Source organism: Fukomys damarensis, unplaced genomic scaffold (genome assembly GCF_012274545.1).
Source record: "Fukomys damarensis isolate Sample0158 unplaced genomic scaffold, DMR_v1.0_HiC HiC_scaffold_19, whole genome shotgun sequence".
Lineage (NCBI taxonomy): Eukaryota > Metazoa > Chordata > Mammalia > Rodentia > Bathyergidae > Fukomys > Fukomys damarensis.
In genome coordinates, this window is record NW_022900931.1 from 56044223 (window position 1) to 56061961 (window position 17739).

The 17739-nt window shown below is 52.0% G+C and overlaps 1 protein-coding gene across 2 annotated transcripts; it reads right to left on the bottom strand.

Moving 5' to 3' along the window:
• Positions 1 to 2167: 2167 nt before the first annotated feature.
• On the bottom strand, positions 2168 to 16974 carry Kctd15 (potassium channel tetramerization domain containing 15). 2 transcript variants are annotated; one of them, XM_010631817.3, is made up of 7 exons: positions 16625 to 16706; positions 16209 to 16300; positions 14892 to 14984; positions 14087 to 14262; positions 9117 to 9261; positions 6390 to 6695; positions 2168 to 5030 (listed from the first exon to the last, which is right to left on the bottom strand). In XM_010631817.3, exons 3-7 carry the CDS (start codon positions 14955 to 14957, stop codon positions 4872 to 4874), a joined length of 852 nt encoding a protein of 283 aa, XP_010630119.1. In that variant the 5' UTR covers positions 14958 to 14984; positions 16209 to 16300; positions 16625 to 16706; the 3' UTR covers positions 2168 to 4871. The 2 variants fall into 2 exon arrangements, with proteins under 2 accessions (XP_010630119.1, XP_010630120.1); XM_010631818.3 differs by lacking the exon at positions 16209 to 16300 and having other exon boundaries at positions 16625 to 16974.
• Positions 16975 to 17739: the final 765 nt, after the last annotated feature.

Genomic DNA, 17739 nt, shown 5'->3' on the forward strand with positions numbered 1-17739 from the left:
AGCAGCCTCTTCCCTCGGAGGGAGCCCTCCCCCACTCCACCTGTGACGCTGAGGTCTGGGGAGCTCAATTTGCTCAGTCACCCCATTTGCTCCGCTTTGGGGCTTGAGGGAAAGGAGTCCCCATCTAGTGCTCCCAAACCAGATCCAAGGATTACCTTTGGATGGTGGTGTGAGGTCCCCTGGGGCACTGGCAGCTCAGAGAAATGGTCCTGGACCCATCGATGTCCTGATGGTGAGGACTGAGGCCATGGCAGTGAGGTCCATGGAGAAGGAGGTCAAATCCCTGGATTGATCTCTCCTTCTCTCCCGCACCCCCGCCACCGCTCTATCTCTCAGTCTTCCCTCCCTCCCTGCTTTCAGTATGGGAGATTGAACCCAGGGCCTTTTACACTGAACTACATCCCCGGCTTTTTGTTTTGTTTTGTTTTTGACACAGGGTCTTGCTAAGTTGCTAATTTGCCCAGACTGGGCTCAAACTTGTGATCCTCCTGCCTCAGCCTCCCATAGTGCTTCAATTACAGGTGTACACCACTATGTCTACCTTCAACCCTCTTCTTCAGACCCTCAGCCCTCAATAGAGCTGTGTCCCGTTCGGGTTACCTTAGAAAACTGTGATGCTTCTGAGAGAACGTTACTGCTAGCCTTATTCCTGGCAAAAAGCTGTCTTTATCTGCCACTAACACCTTTTTCATTGTCTTGTTCTTTGCAAGGTTACCTGTTAAGTCCTCTGGAGAACACAAGGCTGCCCAGAATCCATTGTCAGGAATGAGTTCTTCTCAGAAAAGTATTCTGCAGGGAATGTGTCTCTTCCTCTCTGCCCAGTCTATGAATTTAACAGTTTTATCTAAATACAGTTATTACTGGATAGTTTCCTTCAAGCTGGTGCCCTTGACCATCTTGCTCAGATCCAGACGAGGTTCTGAAATACAGCAGGGAAATCGTCCTGGGCTTTATGTTGGACATTAGAGCTTTATCTTTTTAACCCCTTTGTAGGTTTCCATGGATACTGACAACAAACCTTGTTTGGTCTAATGAGAAATCTCACACTTAATAGAGGCAGGAGCTACATTTGACGGTACACATTAAAACCATTCCTCGACACTTACAATTAATTTTAAGGACATCTATTTGTAGATAATTTTAAAATGTGTGGCAATAAACAGAGCAGGCTTCTTCCCTAGATAGTGACCCACATACTTCAGTGTAGCGAACAAGTTAAAGCCCCCACCAGCCTTCTCTCTACAAGGAGCCACCTGCTCTGGGTAGAGATAGAGGGGAGCAGAAAGAGGCCCAGCTGTGCCCTCATCACACAAGAGACAAGACCAATATTACCTGGCTGCGTCAGCCTTTGCCCACACACTGTAAAGTCAACTGAAGTGAAGGCCATCACACTGTGGCTCAAGGTCAGTAGCTGCTCTCTCTGACCAGTAACTGTCCCTCCAGCTCTATCTTTAACTGCAAGCCCCCTAGCAGCTCCCTTTTTGTACGTTCTATCTTGTCATCTATCCTGTGTGTTTCAGTGTATCTTCCTGGGCCAGTACAACTATTCAGCTGTCTCTGCTGCCAGAGCGAAGGTCAGGGCACGATGGAATGAGGCCATCTTAGCAGGCAGCATTCTCAAGGGAACACAAGTCTGCCTCTTGGGCAGGGAGGGAGGGCAGGTTCTGCTGCCCTCCGCCAAAAGCAAGTCTTCTCTTGGTTAAGGGTTTGATGGACATTGTCTCCCTGGTTCTCACACGTGTGCTTTCTCTGCCCCTTCTCAAATGTCTTAGAGGCTTGGCTTGCACATGGCTAAAACCAGCACAGTGTCACAGGTCCACTGCAAGCTAAACCCTAGGAGTCCAGGATTAGGGCTCTGGGAGATGTGGAGTCTGTCATTTCTGGGTCAGACAACAGGGTGCACAGTGGGTGTTGGGGGACCATGAAACTGCTTAGGACCCAACCCTCACCAGGGCTCTCAGAACAGGAAGCTCTGGGATTTGGACTTGGGATACTCAGGATCCTATTCTAAGGCCAAGCCAAATCCCAGGTAGTCATGCAAGCCAGAGTACCTTCTCATGGCTGCCTCCACGGACTAGAAACAAAGCACTAGAGCAGTGTGTAATTCATAAAATATCCTTTATTTATTCTAAGGAACACAAATAGTAGCTTAAAACACACACACACACACACACACACACACACACACACACACACTTCATAAAAAGATATTATTACTTGTGACCTGGCTTTGAGCCCATGTGATCGGGACAGTGGCAGAATCTGCCGGCTGTGGCTTTTACCCGGTTCTCTGCCCTGGAAGAGGTTGGGTGGGGAATGGAAGCAGCACTGGCCAAGCTCTCTGTCCAGTTGCTTAATTAAGAATAATTAGTCCTGAGGTTGATGGAAGAATTGAAGTAATATTGATGGTAGGTCCTCAAAAGATTATATCCATTCCAGGAAATGCAAAAATGCTTTAAGGAACAGATACTTCGTAGTTATTGTCTGTGGAGGGTAAGTATATTGGAATGGTAGCATCATGGGTAGTATTTCCCTACAAACTCAGAAATCCCCCAGCCGATGTAAAATCGTACTACTTGCTTTTACTTTAAAAGTAAAGAAATTGGTCACATTTGGTTAGGTAGAATTACCCCCCCCCCACTTTCTTTTAGCACAAAAAGATGGCTTGAGAATGGTAGTCTCCAACCATCAGCACCCATGCTGGCTATGATGCCAGAAAAATCTATAAACATTTGCAGCATTGAGCTGTTTTCACAAGACTTCCTTTCTAATGAACACAACACTTTCTCCTCCTCTCAGCTGTAAGCCTGATGCCAAATGCAGAGGTGCCAACTGTAGGTGCATTGAGTGGAGAAGCCTAGCAAGTTTGTCCAGCAAATTAGGTTGTACAGTGGGCTGGCATCTGCTTTGTGGCCTTGAGGTGAAGCCGCTGCTCATTGCTCTCATGCCCTGAGGCAGGCAGAGGCTGGTGGCCCTCAGCAGGTATGTAAAAGGGTCCTCATGGGTTAGAACATAAACGCTCAAGTAGAAATACAGACTCATTAAAATTGGGGGTTTACACGACACACACCCTTCCCTTAGAAAGTCACAGAGATTGTTTGCTCAGCTGATCTTCAGTTGGCCACGTGGCTTGTCCCCCAGACTGGCCTAAGCCACAGCCTGCTACCTTCTTATACCATTGTGTGTGTTCTAAAGAGAACATTACCTGCAACCAAAAGATGGTGAGAAAGAAAATCCCCCACAGTTAAGACTGGGTTCAAAAACCCCTGAAACCTGTCTGCCTTTTCCTGTTCACATCTGGTTAGGGATTGTGAATCAGGATTCAGAATCTGTGCTGCCCAGAGGGGACAGGCAGAAGCAACAAAGAAATACCCAAATGCAATAAATAACACCAAGCTCAGGACCCTAGTCCCGCCCCTCTCCCAGCCACTGCTGCTGGTTCTTCCTGGCTTTGAACTGAAGGAACCGAGGCAGAAATTCCACCCCCAAACCTCCCTGCACATCAAATGTGGGAATCCAACTGCTACTTCTTCTGCATAGGACAGAGCCTCAGTCTTTTGCTTCATAGCATTATTTATGGCATGAACTAGGAATGTAATGTGTTTGCACAAACACACAATTGTACATCAGCATCTTTACAATATTAAAGGAGTCATATACAAGTCTACAGGCATTATACACAGGGTGCTGGCCCAGGTTCCCCACCCACCAGTCCTCTGCATTTTCCCCATCCAGGAGGGGCCAGCACTTGGGAAGATTGACAAGGCCCAAGGTATCCGTCTTTGAGCCTGTTGTCTGGGAGGCAGCAGGTCTATGAGGATCCCCTCAGGGTCAGTCCTCCCTGGAATCCAGGGTCAAGAGCGCTAGGTATGCCTGTGTCCAGGTTTTACCGCCAGGCTAGTATAACAAGTTTAACTAAAACTCAGTGTGCATATTAGTGTGGGAAAACTGGAGCTGGGGTGGCTCCCTGAGCTGGGGACCCAGAGGATGCTGCTGACAGATGGGCCCCTTCATGGTGAGGCCCATTCTTGAGGTAAGGTGCAGCCCCCATGGCTGGTCCTGATGGGGACAGATGAGCCCAGGTGCGAGCACACAGACAGGACTGGAAACTCCTGGGCATGAGCAGGGCAGGTGACCTGCTGAGCGCAGCCTGAGCCTTGGATGGCAGCAAAGGAGAGGGTCTGAGATAGTCATGTGGGCCATCTGACCCCCGCTCCACCCCTCCTCCCAGCAGCCCTGCCCGAGGCCCCTGCCTCAGCTCCTACAGCACCATCCTGCCCACATCCGTCCCCCCAGCCCTAGCTCTACAGGCACCTGGGCCTGGGGGCCCCACAGCTCATCCACCTCATGGGCCTGCTGCATTATCTGACTGAGAACTGAGCACCAGATGAAGAAGCATGGGTCCTTGGCGGCCTTGCTGCCTTGTGCAGTGACAGTTACTTCCATTTTAAATACTATAGAAAAATAGGCCATCTCTGATGCAAGGAGACCCGCCAAGAGTCTGCCACACGCGGAGAAGGATAAACAGCTGCTCAGGAATAGCTGGGGATGCCTCCACTCATTCTGCCTCAGCAAGTAGAAGACTCCGCACCGACCACAGAGCACGGGACTGGGAGAGCTGGCAGCGGAGTTCTGGCTGTGGCATCTCTGGTCACAACAGTTCTTCAGTGGGCAGGCCTTCAGCCTGCCACCTTCTGTTGCCATGACACCTGGGGGCCTGGTGTGCCCTGGGATGGCAATGGACCCTCCAGCCCCACCCTCTGTCTCGAGCCCACTGCTAAGTACACAGGCAGGACTCCCCAGCACTGTTTCCAGGTCTCTGGGAGCGACACCAGGCCTCAAGGGGCCTTAGGTGGGCACTGAGGCAGGGCCTAGTCCAGGGGCTCCTGCTTTATCCGGACGGCAGTAGGGGTGGGCTGTGGTCGCCGCTCCTCCCGGCAAAGCACGTACTCGCTGAACTGGGAGGAGTCCACCCCACCTCCGCAGGATGCAGCCACACTGAAACCCCTCTGGAAGAGCCTTTCCAAGACCTGCCGAGGAAGAAAGAGGGGTCAGCAAGGTTCAGCTGCAAAGTTTGCCTGGCCTGGCTGGTGGGCAGCTGGGTCCTAGATAGAGCTAATCACCTCGTCCTGCTAAGATCTCAGTAACTCACCAACAAAGCTCCCTGCTTCACCAACGCTGAGGCCTGCTGCAGGATAGACAGGTGCAGACAGACCCAGGGGCCCCTTCAGTTATTGGCCCTGGGTGTGCTAACCAACCTGAGCTATTATCCTGCTGCCCTCAAGGTGCACAGCCTTGGGATTTGGACAAGCAAAAAGAGCCCTTGGGCTGCTTCTCTCTTCTCTAGGGCAGAACTAGCACACATATGGCTCCAGGCACCCTATCAGTCTCTGGTCCCAATAATGGAAAGCCCCTGCCCTCCGCCTCTGGGCAGCCACCTGCTTCCCGGAGCTGTGAGTCCCAGATGCCTTGATGCCTGGGGGCTCAGCAGTTCAAAGGAGCCCTGGGTGGAGAATAGGGGGTGGGGTTTGCAGTCTCCGCAGGCCTCCCGTCCTGGTGGGTTTGTGCCTCTGTGAAGGTGGGGTCGGGTCACCGTGTCTGACACCTGTGTTCTCCAACTGGCACGTTCGGACCCGTAGCCAATGGGATGTGTGCATAAGGGATCTTTCTCCACAGTCCATTCTGACCTAATCCCAAAATATAAATTCGCCCCTGGACATAGTGGTGCATGCCTGTGACCCCAGAACTCTGGGAGGCTGAGGCAAGACAATGAAAAGTTCAAGTCCAGCTTGGGCAACTTAGCGAGACCTTGTGCCAAAATAAAAAGTGCTGGGGATGTAGTTTCGTGCAAAGGCCCTGGGTTCCATCCCCAGCATAAGGGAAAAATGAAAGTTCCCCTTGTGTGTGGGAAGAGCTGTTAGAAAATGAACCACCATTCCATCTGAGCTTCTGAACCTTTTGACTCATCCGGGAAAAGCCAGGCAGAAATGCTCTGGGCTGTGATTGGGTGCCTGTGGCCCCCAGGTCAGCAAGGTGAGGAAGGGGCTCCAGGCCTCTGTCTCACCTCTCCTGGTGCCTGAGTTTAATTTGAATCCAAAGTCAGACTCTGGGTGTCAAAAGAAGCACACTTGGTTGAAAATACCCTGGGCCATTTTTATAGAACATCCTTTTGGGAAAAAAGAAAAAGTACAGATCAATTTTTTTAAGTCCATCCCCCAGGCTCCATCATTTAATTATGAGCGGGACATAAATTATGCATCGACACATTGTTGCCTTTTCTGTAAGATGGCACAGAGGGCTTCACCATTTCAGGGACTGCGCCTCCCTCCTGCTCGCTCGTGTGCTCTGCTCGGAGAGGGAGGCGCAGTACCAGGGCCCACAGCCCTCACCTGCACAGAGTTGAGCCGGCAGTAGCCATTGAGAGGGAAGCGGATGACATGCGTGGGGTCCTGGTTCCAGCCTGCGTTGACGGAGTTGCACATGACATCCCCGGTCTCGGGGAAGACCTCCTCAATGAGGGCCTTCTCGCCACTGAGCGCAATGCGCTCCCCCAGGTCCGGTGTGACTCTCACCACCAGGCAGTCACAGGCCCGGCTGCGGCGTCGCTGCTCCTGTTCCTGCTGCCAGCGTTCCAGCTCTCGTACCATGGGCTGCAGCTGGTAGTACCGCGCCTCCTCGTACAGCAGGCTGAAGTCCTGCAGACATGTGTGCATGGGGTTGAGGGAGGTGGAGGGTGGGAATCTCCCCTTTCTGTAGGAACCGTGACCCACAGGGCAGTGTTAACGGGGATGGTTGGGCAAATGAGGCTCAGGAGAATGTGTGCAAAGAATCTAGCTGCTGTCAGGTGTGTACCTGTGCCCTTCCATCTGGCCCTAAGCACTGGGTGACCTCATCCTCCTGGAGCAGAGAGAAGCTTATGGAAAGACCAGAGAGCTACACTGCAGGAGTGAGAGGCTGTACGTATGGCTTGAACCTGCTGCCTTCTTAGAACCCCACCCAGATAAGACATCAAACTGGTAACTCAGCTTTACTCAACCTGGCAGAGTTTACAGCCCAGACTGAGTCAAAAAAAAAGTCTTTAGAGAGCCCTACACAGGTTGGAATTCAAGCATCACCTACCAGGCTCCAAATCCATGAAACTCACTGACTTTCCCTGACCCTCAGTTTCCTCCTCTATAAAATCGATATAAACATACAACTCAAAAAAGGAGAATGAGGTTTGAAGGACAAGACCTGCCCAGTGCCTGGCCCTGCCCCTACTCAACCAAGCACAGAGTATGACAAGGTGCTCCAGGAGGCCACCCTAGACAGGCAGCCCACTCCTGGGCTGGTCAGGATCATAAAAATTGTCCCTCAGCTCTGATACTGGCCCCTAGTCAAATACATGGCCACCCACATAAGCCCCAGTCCTGAGTGGTCTAGGCCTATGACTCATGCTACCTACTGGGGCTTAACACACAGGGCTGGCTGGCAAGCCTGAGAGACCCTGGAGGAAAGGCAAGGAAGCCCAGCTCCCAAATTAGGGCCCACCCCACATGTCTTAAGTCCCTTTCATCTGCTGTCCCTCTCCTGTGGAACTGCCCCAAGGGAGGCTCAAGTCCTCCTCATCTTCTGAGCCTACCTTCCGTCAGGGAGCCCTCCTAACTGTGCAGATTCCTCTGGGTCCTGTCCTGACCTTCGCTCTCCCCACTTTGATCAGCTCCTAGAATTTTATATGACATCTTTGCACCAAACAACCCATCTTTCCTCACAGCCAGGGATACCTCCAGCTGACTTTCCACCAGCTCTTCCATGAAGCAGTGGGACACCAAATGCCACCAGCCTGTCTTACTTGACCCAAATCTCAAGGGAAAAGCTGGGAGCAACTCCACTACCCACTTCCCCTGCCAACCCACACCCACATCTTCTCCCTAAATATAAGTTCCTGCCTCGCTCCAACTTCTCTGCCTCAACCCTGGTCCAAAGCATGCAACAATGTAACTGGAACTGGGGAAGTGGCCTCTTCCATAACTGGCCTCCTGCTCACACCCCCGCCCTCCCTGCATCCTTGTCTACACAGGAACCAATGCAATCTTTCCTATTGGTAAATCTGATCATTCTTACCCTACTCCCAGCCCTCCCATTGCCGCAAGGTAAATTTCCAAATGCCGAGCCTCTCACCAAGGTCTTGATGTCAAAGAGCAGCCTCCCTTCCTGCCTGCCCCCTCCTGGTTCACAAGACCCCAGGTCTGATACCTTCTCAGTGCTGGAATAAACCAAGCCCTTGGCCACCTACACCTTCTTACCAAGGCTCATATACCTGTCCGCCTGTTACTCTCTCACAACCCAGCAAAACATCCTTTCTTCGAAGTCCTCCTGGCCGTGTTCCTCCATTCACTCAAATCCTCACTAAATTCTGAATGATTGGTCCCATTGTAGTCATGGTCAACAACTGTTTTCCCACAAACTTTAAGCATTGTGGGGCAGGACCCAGGTGTGTTCCCCGTATGGTCAGCTCAAGTTCAGTAGTCGGCACTCAGTAAATGAGTTGGGTAAAGGAAAAAAAAAAAGTGCTCCAGAGCTACTGGTCCTCTGGGTAGCTGCAGGAATGAAATAGGAAGCAAAGAAGAAAGGACAGACATTTGCTAGCAGGAGCCAGTAAGTAGCCCAAGCCTGAGTTTTCTTCCTCCTAAAATTCCTGGTCTTTGGAGGGGCTCAGACTAAGGCAGGAAGAAGGAACTAGATCAGCTACCCAGCGAGGCTCATCCTGAGACCTGGGGGCGACCTTCTGTTGAAAGGGTGTATGTCTGGATCATCGGTTTTCCCCCTTGCAATTCCCAACAAGGAGTGCAATTGTGAACCTCTAACTTCCATAAGTGCAGCACACAACAGTCCCTAAACACGACAAACATTAAACTGGGGTAAATGCTGCAGCTTAATTGTTGTTACACCCTGATAAATAAGCTAAAAATGTGAGAAAACAAAATTAGTTAAAAAAAACTGATTTAGCCCTCGGCTCCATCGTTTAACTTTTTATGGTTGCCATGACAACCATGGGTCCATTTATTGAGTCACAGCGTCCCCTGTGTAATGCCATGGCACAGGCAGCACAGGGGGACTGCTGGCTGTGGACTCACCTTGAAGTCATCCGGAAGCAGCAGTTTGGACGTCCGCAGGAAGCTCAGGACATAGCGGAAAATCTCCCCATCCCGGTCAATGAAATAATGCTGTTTCAAACTGTCCAGAACGATGGGTTCAGTGCCATTGAAGAGGCGGCTTATTCTGAGAGAGACAAGGTGGGACGTAGGAACAAGGGGCTGGGTCCACGTGTCCTGTCCTTACTCCTCAGTGCCCACCCTGCTGGAAGGGACACACTTGAGCAATGTTAAGACTGTGCCAGGTCTGAGCTGTCTGCAAGAAACTGGGGCAGCCAGATCACTGTCATACAGGACAATGGGGCAGCCATAGCAATGCCACCTCCACATACAATCCACAGAGGGACAGTGACACACCCAGCTGTACACACCAGCCAGCTGACACATGTTACCAGCCTGGAAAACTACAGCCAGACATGGGGACATCAACAGGTCACGGAGCTGGCACACGTACCCTCACCAGGCAGACCCATCCAAAAAATGCGCAACCACCACCCAGTACCCCAGCCAATAGCCACATACCTGGTGAACATATGTAAATCAACCAAGACAGTCACAGAGGACACACAACCTTCTCACTCAACCCATGTCAACAAGCAATCAGACACAGTGCTCAGGCAACAGGCATAGGTCACACGGTTCCCTCCCTTGGAACCCACAGATCTCAGGCAGTCAGACACATACAGGGAAAGACACACCAGTCAATGCCACCCAGCCAGAGATACAAAGTCACAAATTCCCCACAGCCACTCAGGGAGGCACAGAGGCAGACGGAAGGGACAGTATGTGTGCATGTGTGCCACAGCACACACACAGTAATGCACGTGCACTCCCACAAGCACACATCCATGCCACAGCACGTGCACACCTGGTAGGGACTAGGACTAGAAGGGAAAAGTTGCCAGCACCCTGTTCACAGAAGAACTGTGGTTCTAACAAATGCAGGACCTGCAGGAAGCTCTTGGGGACAACCTGATGCTGATCCCTACCTATTCCAAGGAGAAGGAGGTATAGAGCCAGGGCTTACACCTCCCAAAGCCCAGGGCAGCGGATTCTGGCTTGGTCAATAGCCCTGCAGACTCCAGGCTGACTTAGGAGCCACAAGAGGGTTAGGGACAGCCAAGAGCTTGGCTCAGGAAGAGGAGGGATGTTGGCACTGAGTCCCCAGTGATAGCACTACCAGACCTTCTCAGGGCTTCTTTGAGGGCAGGACCACATATTCATGCCCAACTGGACTCTACCAAGGTAGCAACTTGTCCACAAAAGTGGTCTGATCTGGGACTACCAGCTCAACTTGCATAAACTGGAGACTAAATGCCCCCACTCTGCCTGCACCTGCCCACACCCCTCCAGAGATGTTTCCCTGGTCCCCACAACAGCCCACTCCTCTGTCCATTCCAAGCCAGCCTCTCCCGAGATCCTACCCCACTGCTGTCATTGTATACCCAGGGCACATCAGGAGGACAGATCCCTCTTAGGACTTCCCAACAACAACAACTATGCTCTAGTGAGTGGCCTGGCCCACTTCAAGGAATCAGCCATGAAGATTTGCACAGCACAGAGAAGCTATGTAGTCACCTGTTCTCATTCTGGAGACTCGGCCATTGGGCCAGGGTAAAGGGCAAGGCTGCCTTATGGTTGGGCCGGCGCTGTAGTATGTAGAGGACTCAAGTCGGGAACAAACCTGTGGCCACCCAGATACTCTCAGGGCTCCAAAGGCCATTGAGCCCCATCAACCTCCAGGCTTAATGATAGTGGTCCCTTAAGACACAGTCCCTGTTGGAAAGCCCTGTGGGTTCCATGATTTCTCGAAACTTTCAAAGCACCCAAGGCCTGGCCTCATAGAATGTGGACATTGAGCTGTCAGAGTGAGGGCCACCCACCATCTCTGTAGACAGATGTGACTAAGCAAAATGCCATGGGCAGTGGCTGACAGGCAGCTGAAGGTCCACTGGCACTGGCAGGAAGAAGTAAGAGCCACATCCACAGGTGAGTCAGCAAATCCGAAGCCTCAGACCGCTTGGGAATTCTCTCCGCCTTTCCCGGCTGCTTTCAAACTCTCTGTGCAGCAAGCAATGTGCTTGGCCTGGCTGAGTTCCAAATCCTTCTGATGTCACGGCTGGCTGGGGCTCCAGAGTGTCCTGCTGGTCTACAGATTTTGGATGTACCCACAACTAGCTGGTTCTACATCTTTTCATGATTCAAGATCTGTTGCAGGACCAGCTGACAGCAGGGTATCTCCACATAGCACACAGGCCTTGCATGCCCCTAGAACCCACGCCTACCAAGGATGTGTGCAGGCTGAGGCAGGGTTTGAATAATCACCATGAAGGAACCTCCAGCCTCTTGCAAGGTCTTAAGAACAAGCTCCCGCCATGACCTCCTGGGTTGTTGGTGGCTCCATGTGTCCTGTGGAAATAGCTGCAGGCCACCTTTTGAGGGGAGGCCATAGGATGTAGGACAGCCAACCTCAGACGTCCTCTGTGGAATAAGTGGATGAGTTCGTATTTTGGCAGCAGGAACCCTCAGGGTCAGAAAGGGCACAGTCCCATCACTGGCTTCCAGTGTGAAAGCGAGGCATCACGTTGTCTTCATCTTCTTTTTTAAAAGCTCTGGCTCCAATTTCCTGAATGTTTCAGTGCGAGGTTTTATTAGCTCTGAAGCTCCTGGCCATTTCTGTCTGTTGCTCCCCACAGCCAGGATGGATGTCAGTGTGGGGCTGTGCTGATGGCAGCTAGGTGACGTCTAGCAGGCCAGACAAAGGGGAGCCCCAGTCCCAGCCCCAAGTAGCTGTGCTGTGTGAGGACTAATGGCGCCTCCTGGGAACTGCTACCAGGCTCTCAGCACCCAAGCCACTTGGATGAGCCAAAAACAGGCATCAGTGAGGAACAATGACATCCAGAAACCCTCTGGGTGAGGGATTGATCCATTTTTCCAGAGTTGTTAAAGAATAGTTTTAAACTGTAGTAACCCACTAAAAGAACGAGAGATCCAAGAGGCCCTTTCTAGCACAGCCTGGCAATGAGCTTCTCAGACCCCACCTGACCCCCTGTCCTCTAACTGTCCCACAGGTCATGACAGCCCCTGGTCACTAGGCCAGAGCTTTAGGCTCTATAATGAACCAGAAGCAGTCCAGGCAGAACAACAGATTCACCTTGAGGCCCAGCCCTGGGAAAGAATGCTGACTACCAATCCTCCTGGGTACATCCTGCTGGCTGAGGGTCCCACTTGACAGGTCAAGGGGCCATGGGGGGCTTAGTACCCCAGCAAGATTACATTCCCGACTGCAAAGCTGGGCAAGGATGAACCACACTGTGGCCTGGGAGGGGAAGTCCACTGGTCCCCTCCCAACTCTCAGGCCGGGAGACAAAATAAGCAGGAGGCCCTCTTATCTCCCCCCAGGCCTGGGCTGTGATTGCTCCAGAAAGGCAAATGTCTCATTTCAGAGAACACTCTTCCAAGATGGTTGTGGGCAAAAGATTTTATAAATCTCACAAACATCGTCAACTGATTAAAGGATGATCTATCTCATACAACTCAGGAATGCCGCAGAAGGCAAAACTGAAATTAAATAAGCAGAATCCATCGCCCATCCTAGATAAGGCTCTGCAAGTGAGCACACAGGGTGACATAGTCTCATGGTTCCTGCCCTCCCCGGCCTCAAGTTCAGTAAGGGGACCATGTGTAGTCTGTCAGGCTGTGGGTGTGAAGCCCCAACCACCAATGGTACCCAAGACTCCCCAAATTCTGAACTGAAGTTTGATGGGACACATTTGTCCTTGCAGAGGGATCTATCTGACCCTAAAGAAGCTCTGAAAGCAGCCTGCCCTGTGCACTGTAAACTTCCATGCTTTGAGCCACCACACCATTGACAAGGCAGCCTGACACATGAGCTCCCCAGAGACAATCACCTGGTGTCTAGGGGATTAGTTAGTTCTTATTTTAAATGTATAAAACCAGGGCGATGCCCTGCAGCGCTGGCTCCCTCATCTCCCAGCCCTCAGTGGCCCCAGAGAATGGTGGCCACATCTCTGCCGTGCCAGGAACAAGCAGTCACAGGCTTAGCAAACAGCATGCTGCTCCAGGAGATGCTCAGAGACCCAGCTAACCTCCGTCAGCCCTGCTGCAGTGCCAATGGGAATCCTGGTCCACCCTTAGGAGGAAAACATCCAAGAGGCAACAAGGGAGTCAGCAGCACCCAGCACCCTGCTTCGGTCAGGAGTTAGGGCAGCCCAGCATCAGCAGCATGGGTGGCTCCCTCCAGGGGACTGATTTACAGACACTTAATCTACTATAGGGTATGAGGCACATGCTCAGCCACTGCCTCAAATGTTCCCGAACACCTTGGAAGACCTAGAAAGTCACTGTAACTTCTATCTCTGAGGGACGCCTGCTAGCCCTTCAGGTCTGACAGTGCCACCCAAACAAAGAGGGCAAACTGCAGCTCCTCCTCTGTCCCCTTACACATGTTCACAACAGGAAGCAATTGTTTACACACACACACACACACACACACACACACACACACACATATACATACACATATGCTCCAAGATGTGCTTGGCATCCTTGGCTCACAAACAATGCTCTGCAGAGGCCAGGCTGAGACTTACTGAAGAGGAAACTGAAGGTTCACGAGACAGATTCTCCAGCTAGCTGCTGGCCAGGCTCAGAAGGGTTGCCTCTGAACAAGTCTAAGCCTCTGCCAGTAGGTCTGGCACTCCACCTCGCATGACCAATGTCACCAAAGCATGGTTCACAAGACCTGTTTTAAAGCTGCCTTTAACAAGCGAACTCGGCTTCCCAAAGCCTCAGCTCCAGGGTCTGCATAGGCTGGTGTATGATGGAGAAAGCCTGTGTGGCAGCCGGCGAGGGAGACAGGCCCTGCTGCAGCAGGCTGCAGCTGTTGCTCTGCAGAGCCACAGGCCTGGCGCTCAGAGAGCTTGCCTTACCTGGAGTCGGGGTACTTGGTGAGTGTGGCCAGGCTGCTGGTATACATGTGGCCGCCCACATCGATGTGCACAGGTGCGTTGGACTTGGTCAGCTGAGCTGGCAGTGGGATCCCCTGGGCAGCCAGGGGAGACACAGGCGACCGGGTGAGAGACAGCCGGGACATGTTTCCTCCCTCCTGGAGACAGAAACAAGGCAAAGACACAATAGTTTTCCAACAACACAGCCGTACACTCCCTTTATTGTGAGTGTGATCACAGATCTAATCAGATCACTTCTGCCTGTGCCTGATCACATATTCAGCTGACAAATTATGGCCACCACTATAATTAAGTGTATTTGCATCATTTTCTTCAAAGTACCAGGGGGGAAAAGAAAGATGCTTATTAGCAATAAGAAATCAAGAAAAAAATTTTTCAAGGTGTCAGCCTCCAGGGGCATAAAACAAACTGCAAAATTCTAATTAAAGGTCGTGGGCTTATGTGTTAGATGTGAAATATCCCCTGACAAACGAATCACCAATTTGTGAATTGGGATTCAGGGGTTTTTGCAAGTTTGTCTCAGTAACGAGACACCTCTAAATTAGTGACTTCCTCAGCACCTAAGGCGTTGGGTTTTATACATGTAGTAAATTTCACATCAAATTAAGAGCATTTTTGTTTCAAAAACATACATAATCATACAGCCAGTCAACAGTCATTTCTTGAGTGCTGGGGAGAAAGGGCAGCCCGTGAACAGGCACCTGAGAAAAGGACAAGGTGGGGGCCACGGCGCTGACTCAGCCTAGCCCATACCCCACAGGCTCACCACGGTGCCGGCGCTGCTGTAAGTGTGAAGCGAGGACCCACTCGGCCGCTCCTTACGGTGAGGCATCTAGGCTTCCATCTCTGCCCAGAGTATCTGTGGGAAGCAGCGACAAAACCGGAGGACTTACTCTTCAGCAGTGGTGGCTGCCAGGCCTTCCCTGGAGTCAAAGATGCTCAGATTTTTCCTTTCTTCCCACACTCTGGGAACACACGTGCACCACGCAGCCCTCCCAGACCTGTCTCCACACCCCAAAGCAGACTTCCTGGACATCGCTTTTTGTGCACATGTGTGTGCATACACACACACACCCACACCCAAACACATACACTCACACATGTGTTTTCTGGGCAGTTCTGTCTGCTAATTTGGCTAATGACAGTACTGAAACATATGCTCACCATTATTGCCCCAAAATGTTTCAGAACAAATCTGATTTTCCTGGTATTTTGGTTTACAGCCATGTTACCAAGCGTGTCTCCTCTTGCATCAGCGGAGAACCCTGTAGACTGCAGCTCAGGAAAAGATCCCCCACCCTCTATGGGCCAAGGAGGCCAGGACTTTTCCCCACTGTGTTTTGAGTGGCGAGTGGCGTGGCCAGACTCAGGAAGGCACCAGAGGAGGGAAAGTCACTTCAGAAGCTACCTCTCCCCTGATGCTCAACAGGAGAGAAAGCCTGTCTTTGTTTGCCTATCTGCACCTCCCAGTTTCCCAGCAGAAGGCAGAGCCAGAGGACTGAGGAGTCTGAGTAGTCAGTGCCTAACGTATTCCAGGCCCCCTCAGGATCACACACCCTGGAGGCATTAGAGAGCTGGCCAGACAGCCTTCAGCAAATGGACCTTTTGCCTGCTTCCTCCCCAGCCCTACTTTCCTCTGTGCCACAGCCACCTAAAATAAGACTGCCCTTCAGTCCCAAGGAGCCACCCCCAGGGCATTCTGCAGGCTCCAAGCAGGAAGGCTGGAAAGTGGCAGTTTTCTGCATCCCCTTCCACTGACTTGGGGCTGTCTGAAGGGGGAGGGAGGGAAGCTTCACACACACACACACACACACACACACACACGTGTACACTGGCTTCCACAAACCTGACCTGGACTTCTCTCTTCCAGGTATAACCCTTAGAGAGCAACCAAATGACTTAATGACATCCTGGAGACCCAAGAGACTGCTTTCTCCTGCTAAACTTTGGCTTCTCAATTTGTGTCTTGAAATTCAACATACAATTTTAAAACAAGGTCCAAGAAGCGTCAAACCCTGTAAATGTAAGTAGGCTTCCTTGCTGAGGTTTGTTCTACCCTCAGAGTCCTGGCAAGTGCCCTCACCAGAAACAGCTCCAGGTGGGGTAGGGGTTATATCCTCACTGGGGGCTGGCTGCTCCACCCCTCTGCTTTTGCTGTTCCTGAGTTCTGGAAAGCTTAAAAAAAAGAAAACCAGGTCATTCATCTCAAGGAAGTTCTGAGAAACCAAAACAGACCTCAGGAATGGATTATCCTGCCCTGGGAGGCTCTGCTTGGGGAGGAGTCAGGGAGGAAGACACTGAGGGTAAGCGGAACTGGAAGGAATTCTGACTGAAATTCTATCAAAGCCTGCTGCCAGATGTTTCTCACTACCAAAACACAACTCAAAAGTGCCACATTAACGCCAAGCACCCATCAGCCAAGCTGATCTGTGCTGTTCACATGCAGCGTCTTTCCCATCCAGAGCACAACCTGACGCTCATGGTAAACCAGAAACTCACCATTGGAAGCCCCAGGCGTTATGCCTCCACCCGAATCTCCACTGCTCCCTCGGACAAACGTATCTGTGCCGGACAACGACCTTTTCCCCGAGACCACTGCTGAGGGAGGTCAGAAGCATAAAAGTGGACGCAGTGAGAAACAGTTCATTCCACCAACAGCATCAAACCCAGTCCCAACCCCAGCCCAGAGCGCACCGGCCCTCCCAAGTCTCTGCCAAGCTGCCTGTTGCAGGGGCCAGAGGCCCGCGGGTTCGCAAACGGTCCAGTATTGACCCGCTTCTCTGAGCTGCGGCAGAAGACCCGGGTCCCGAGCCCGCCTGCAGCCGAGCCCCGCCCGCCTGAGCAGAAAGGAGAGAGCAGAATGGCACGCTCATTTACACACAAAATGATTTTGTGTCCCATTGTGCTCGCAGTTGTTCAGCTCTCTGGGGGTGATTAAACTGGCTGAGCTGCGGCAGCTTGAGACGATTTCACTAAATCGCTTCTTCGTAAAGTCGCTTCTTTGCTAAACTGTTATTTTAACCATAAAAGGTAAACAGAAGGCGCCTCGCGAGCTCCCTTTCAGCTCCACGCCCTGGGCGCCTGCCCGAGGCGAGAGTGCCAGGGCCCTGCCGAATGGTCCAAGGGGTGGGCTGGAAAGCAGGCAGGCAGGCCGGCCACCTGGTGCGCGCTATCCCCGCCGCCAAGAGGCCGCAGGAGCCGGCTGGGCCGAAGCTCTAGGCGCCGCGGGGCGGGATGGCAGAGGCACCCCAAGCGCCTGGCAGGAAAGGGAGGGGTGTGCAGCGGAGGCGGGGACAAAGTTAAATCAAGAGGCAGACACTTCGAGACCACAGATGGGAAGCTCGCCTAATTAAGGACGTAAAAGCGCTTTTGTTCTCAAAGTTTATTGTTGCCGGGATTTAAAAAAAATTAATGGAAACTAATGCTGGTATTCACTGGTGCAGTTAAATTCCTTCATGCACATTTGAGACACCGAGTGAAAACTTGAAGCTGAAAGCTTTCTGCAGTCGGGGGCTTCAGGAGTGCAGAAAGGCGCTGCGGCGGCGGGCGGGGGCTCGGTGGAGGACGTTTGCGGGTGTGTGCCCGGCGTGCGCACCCAGGTCAGGGGTGCCGGT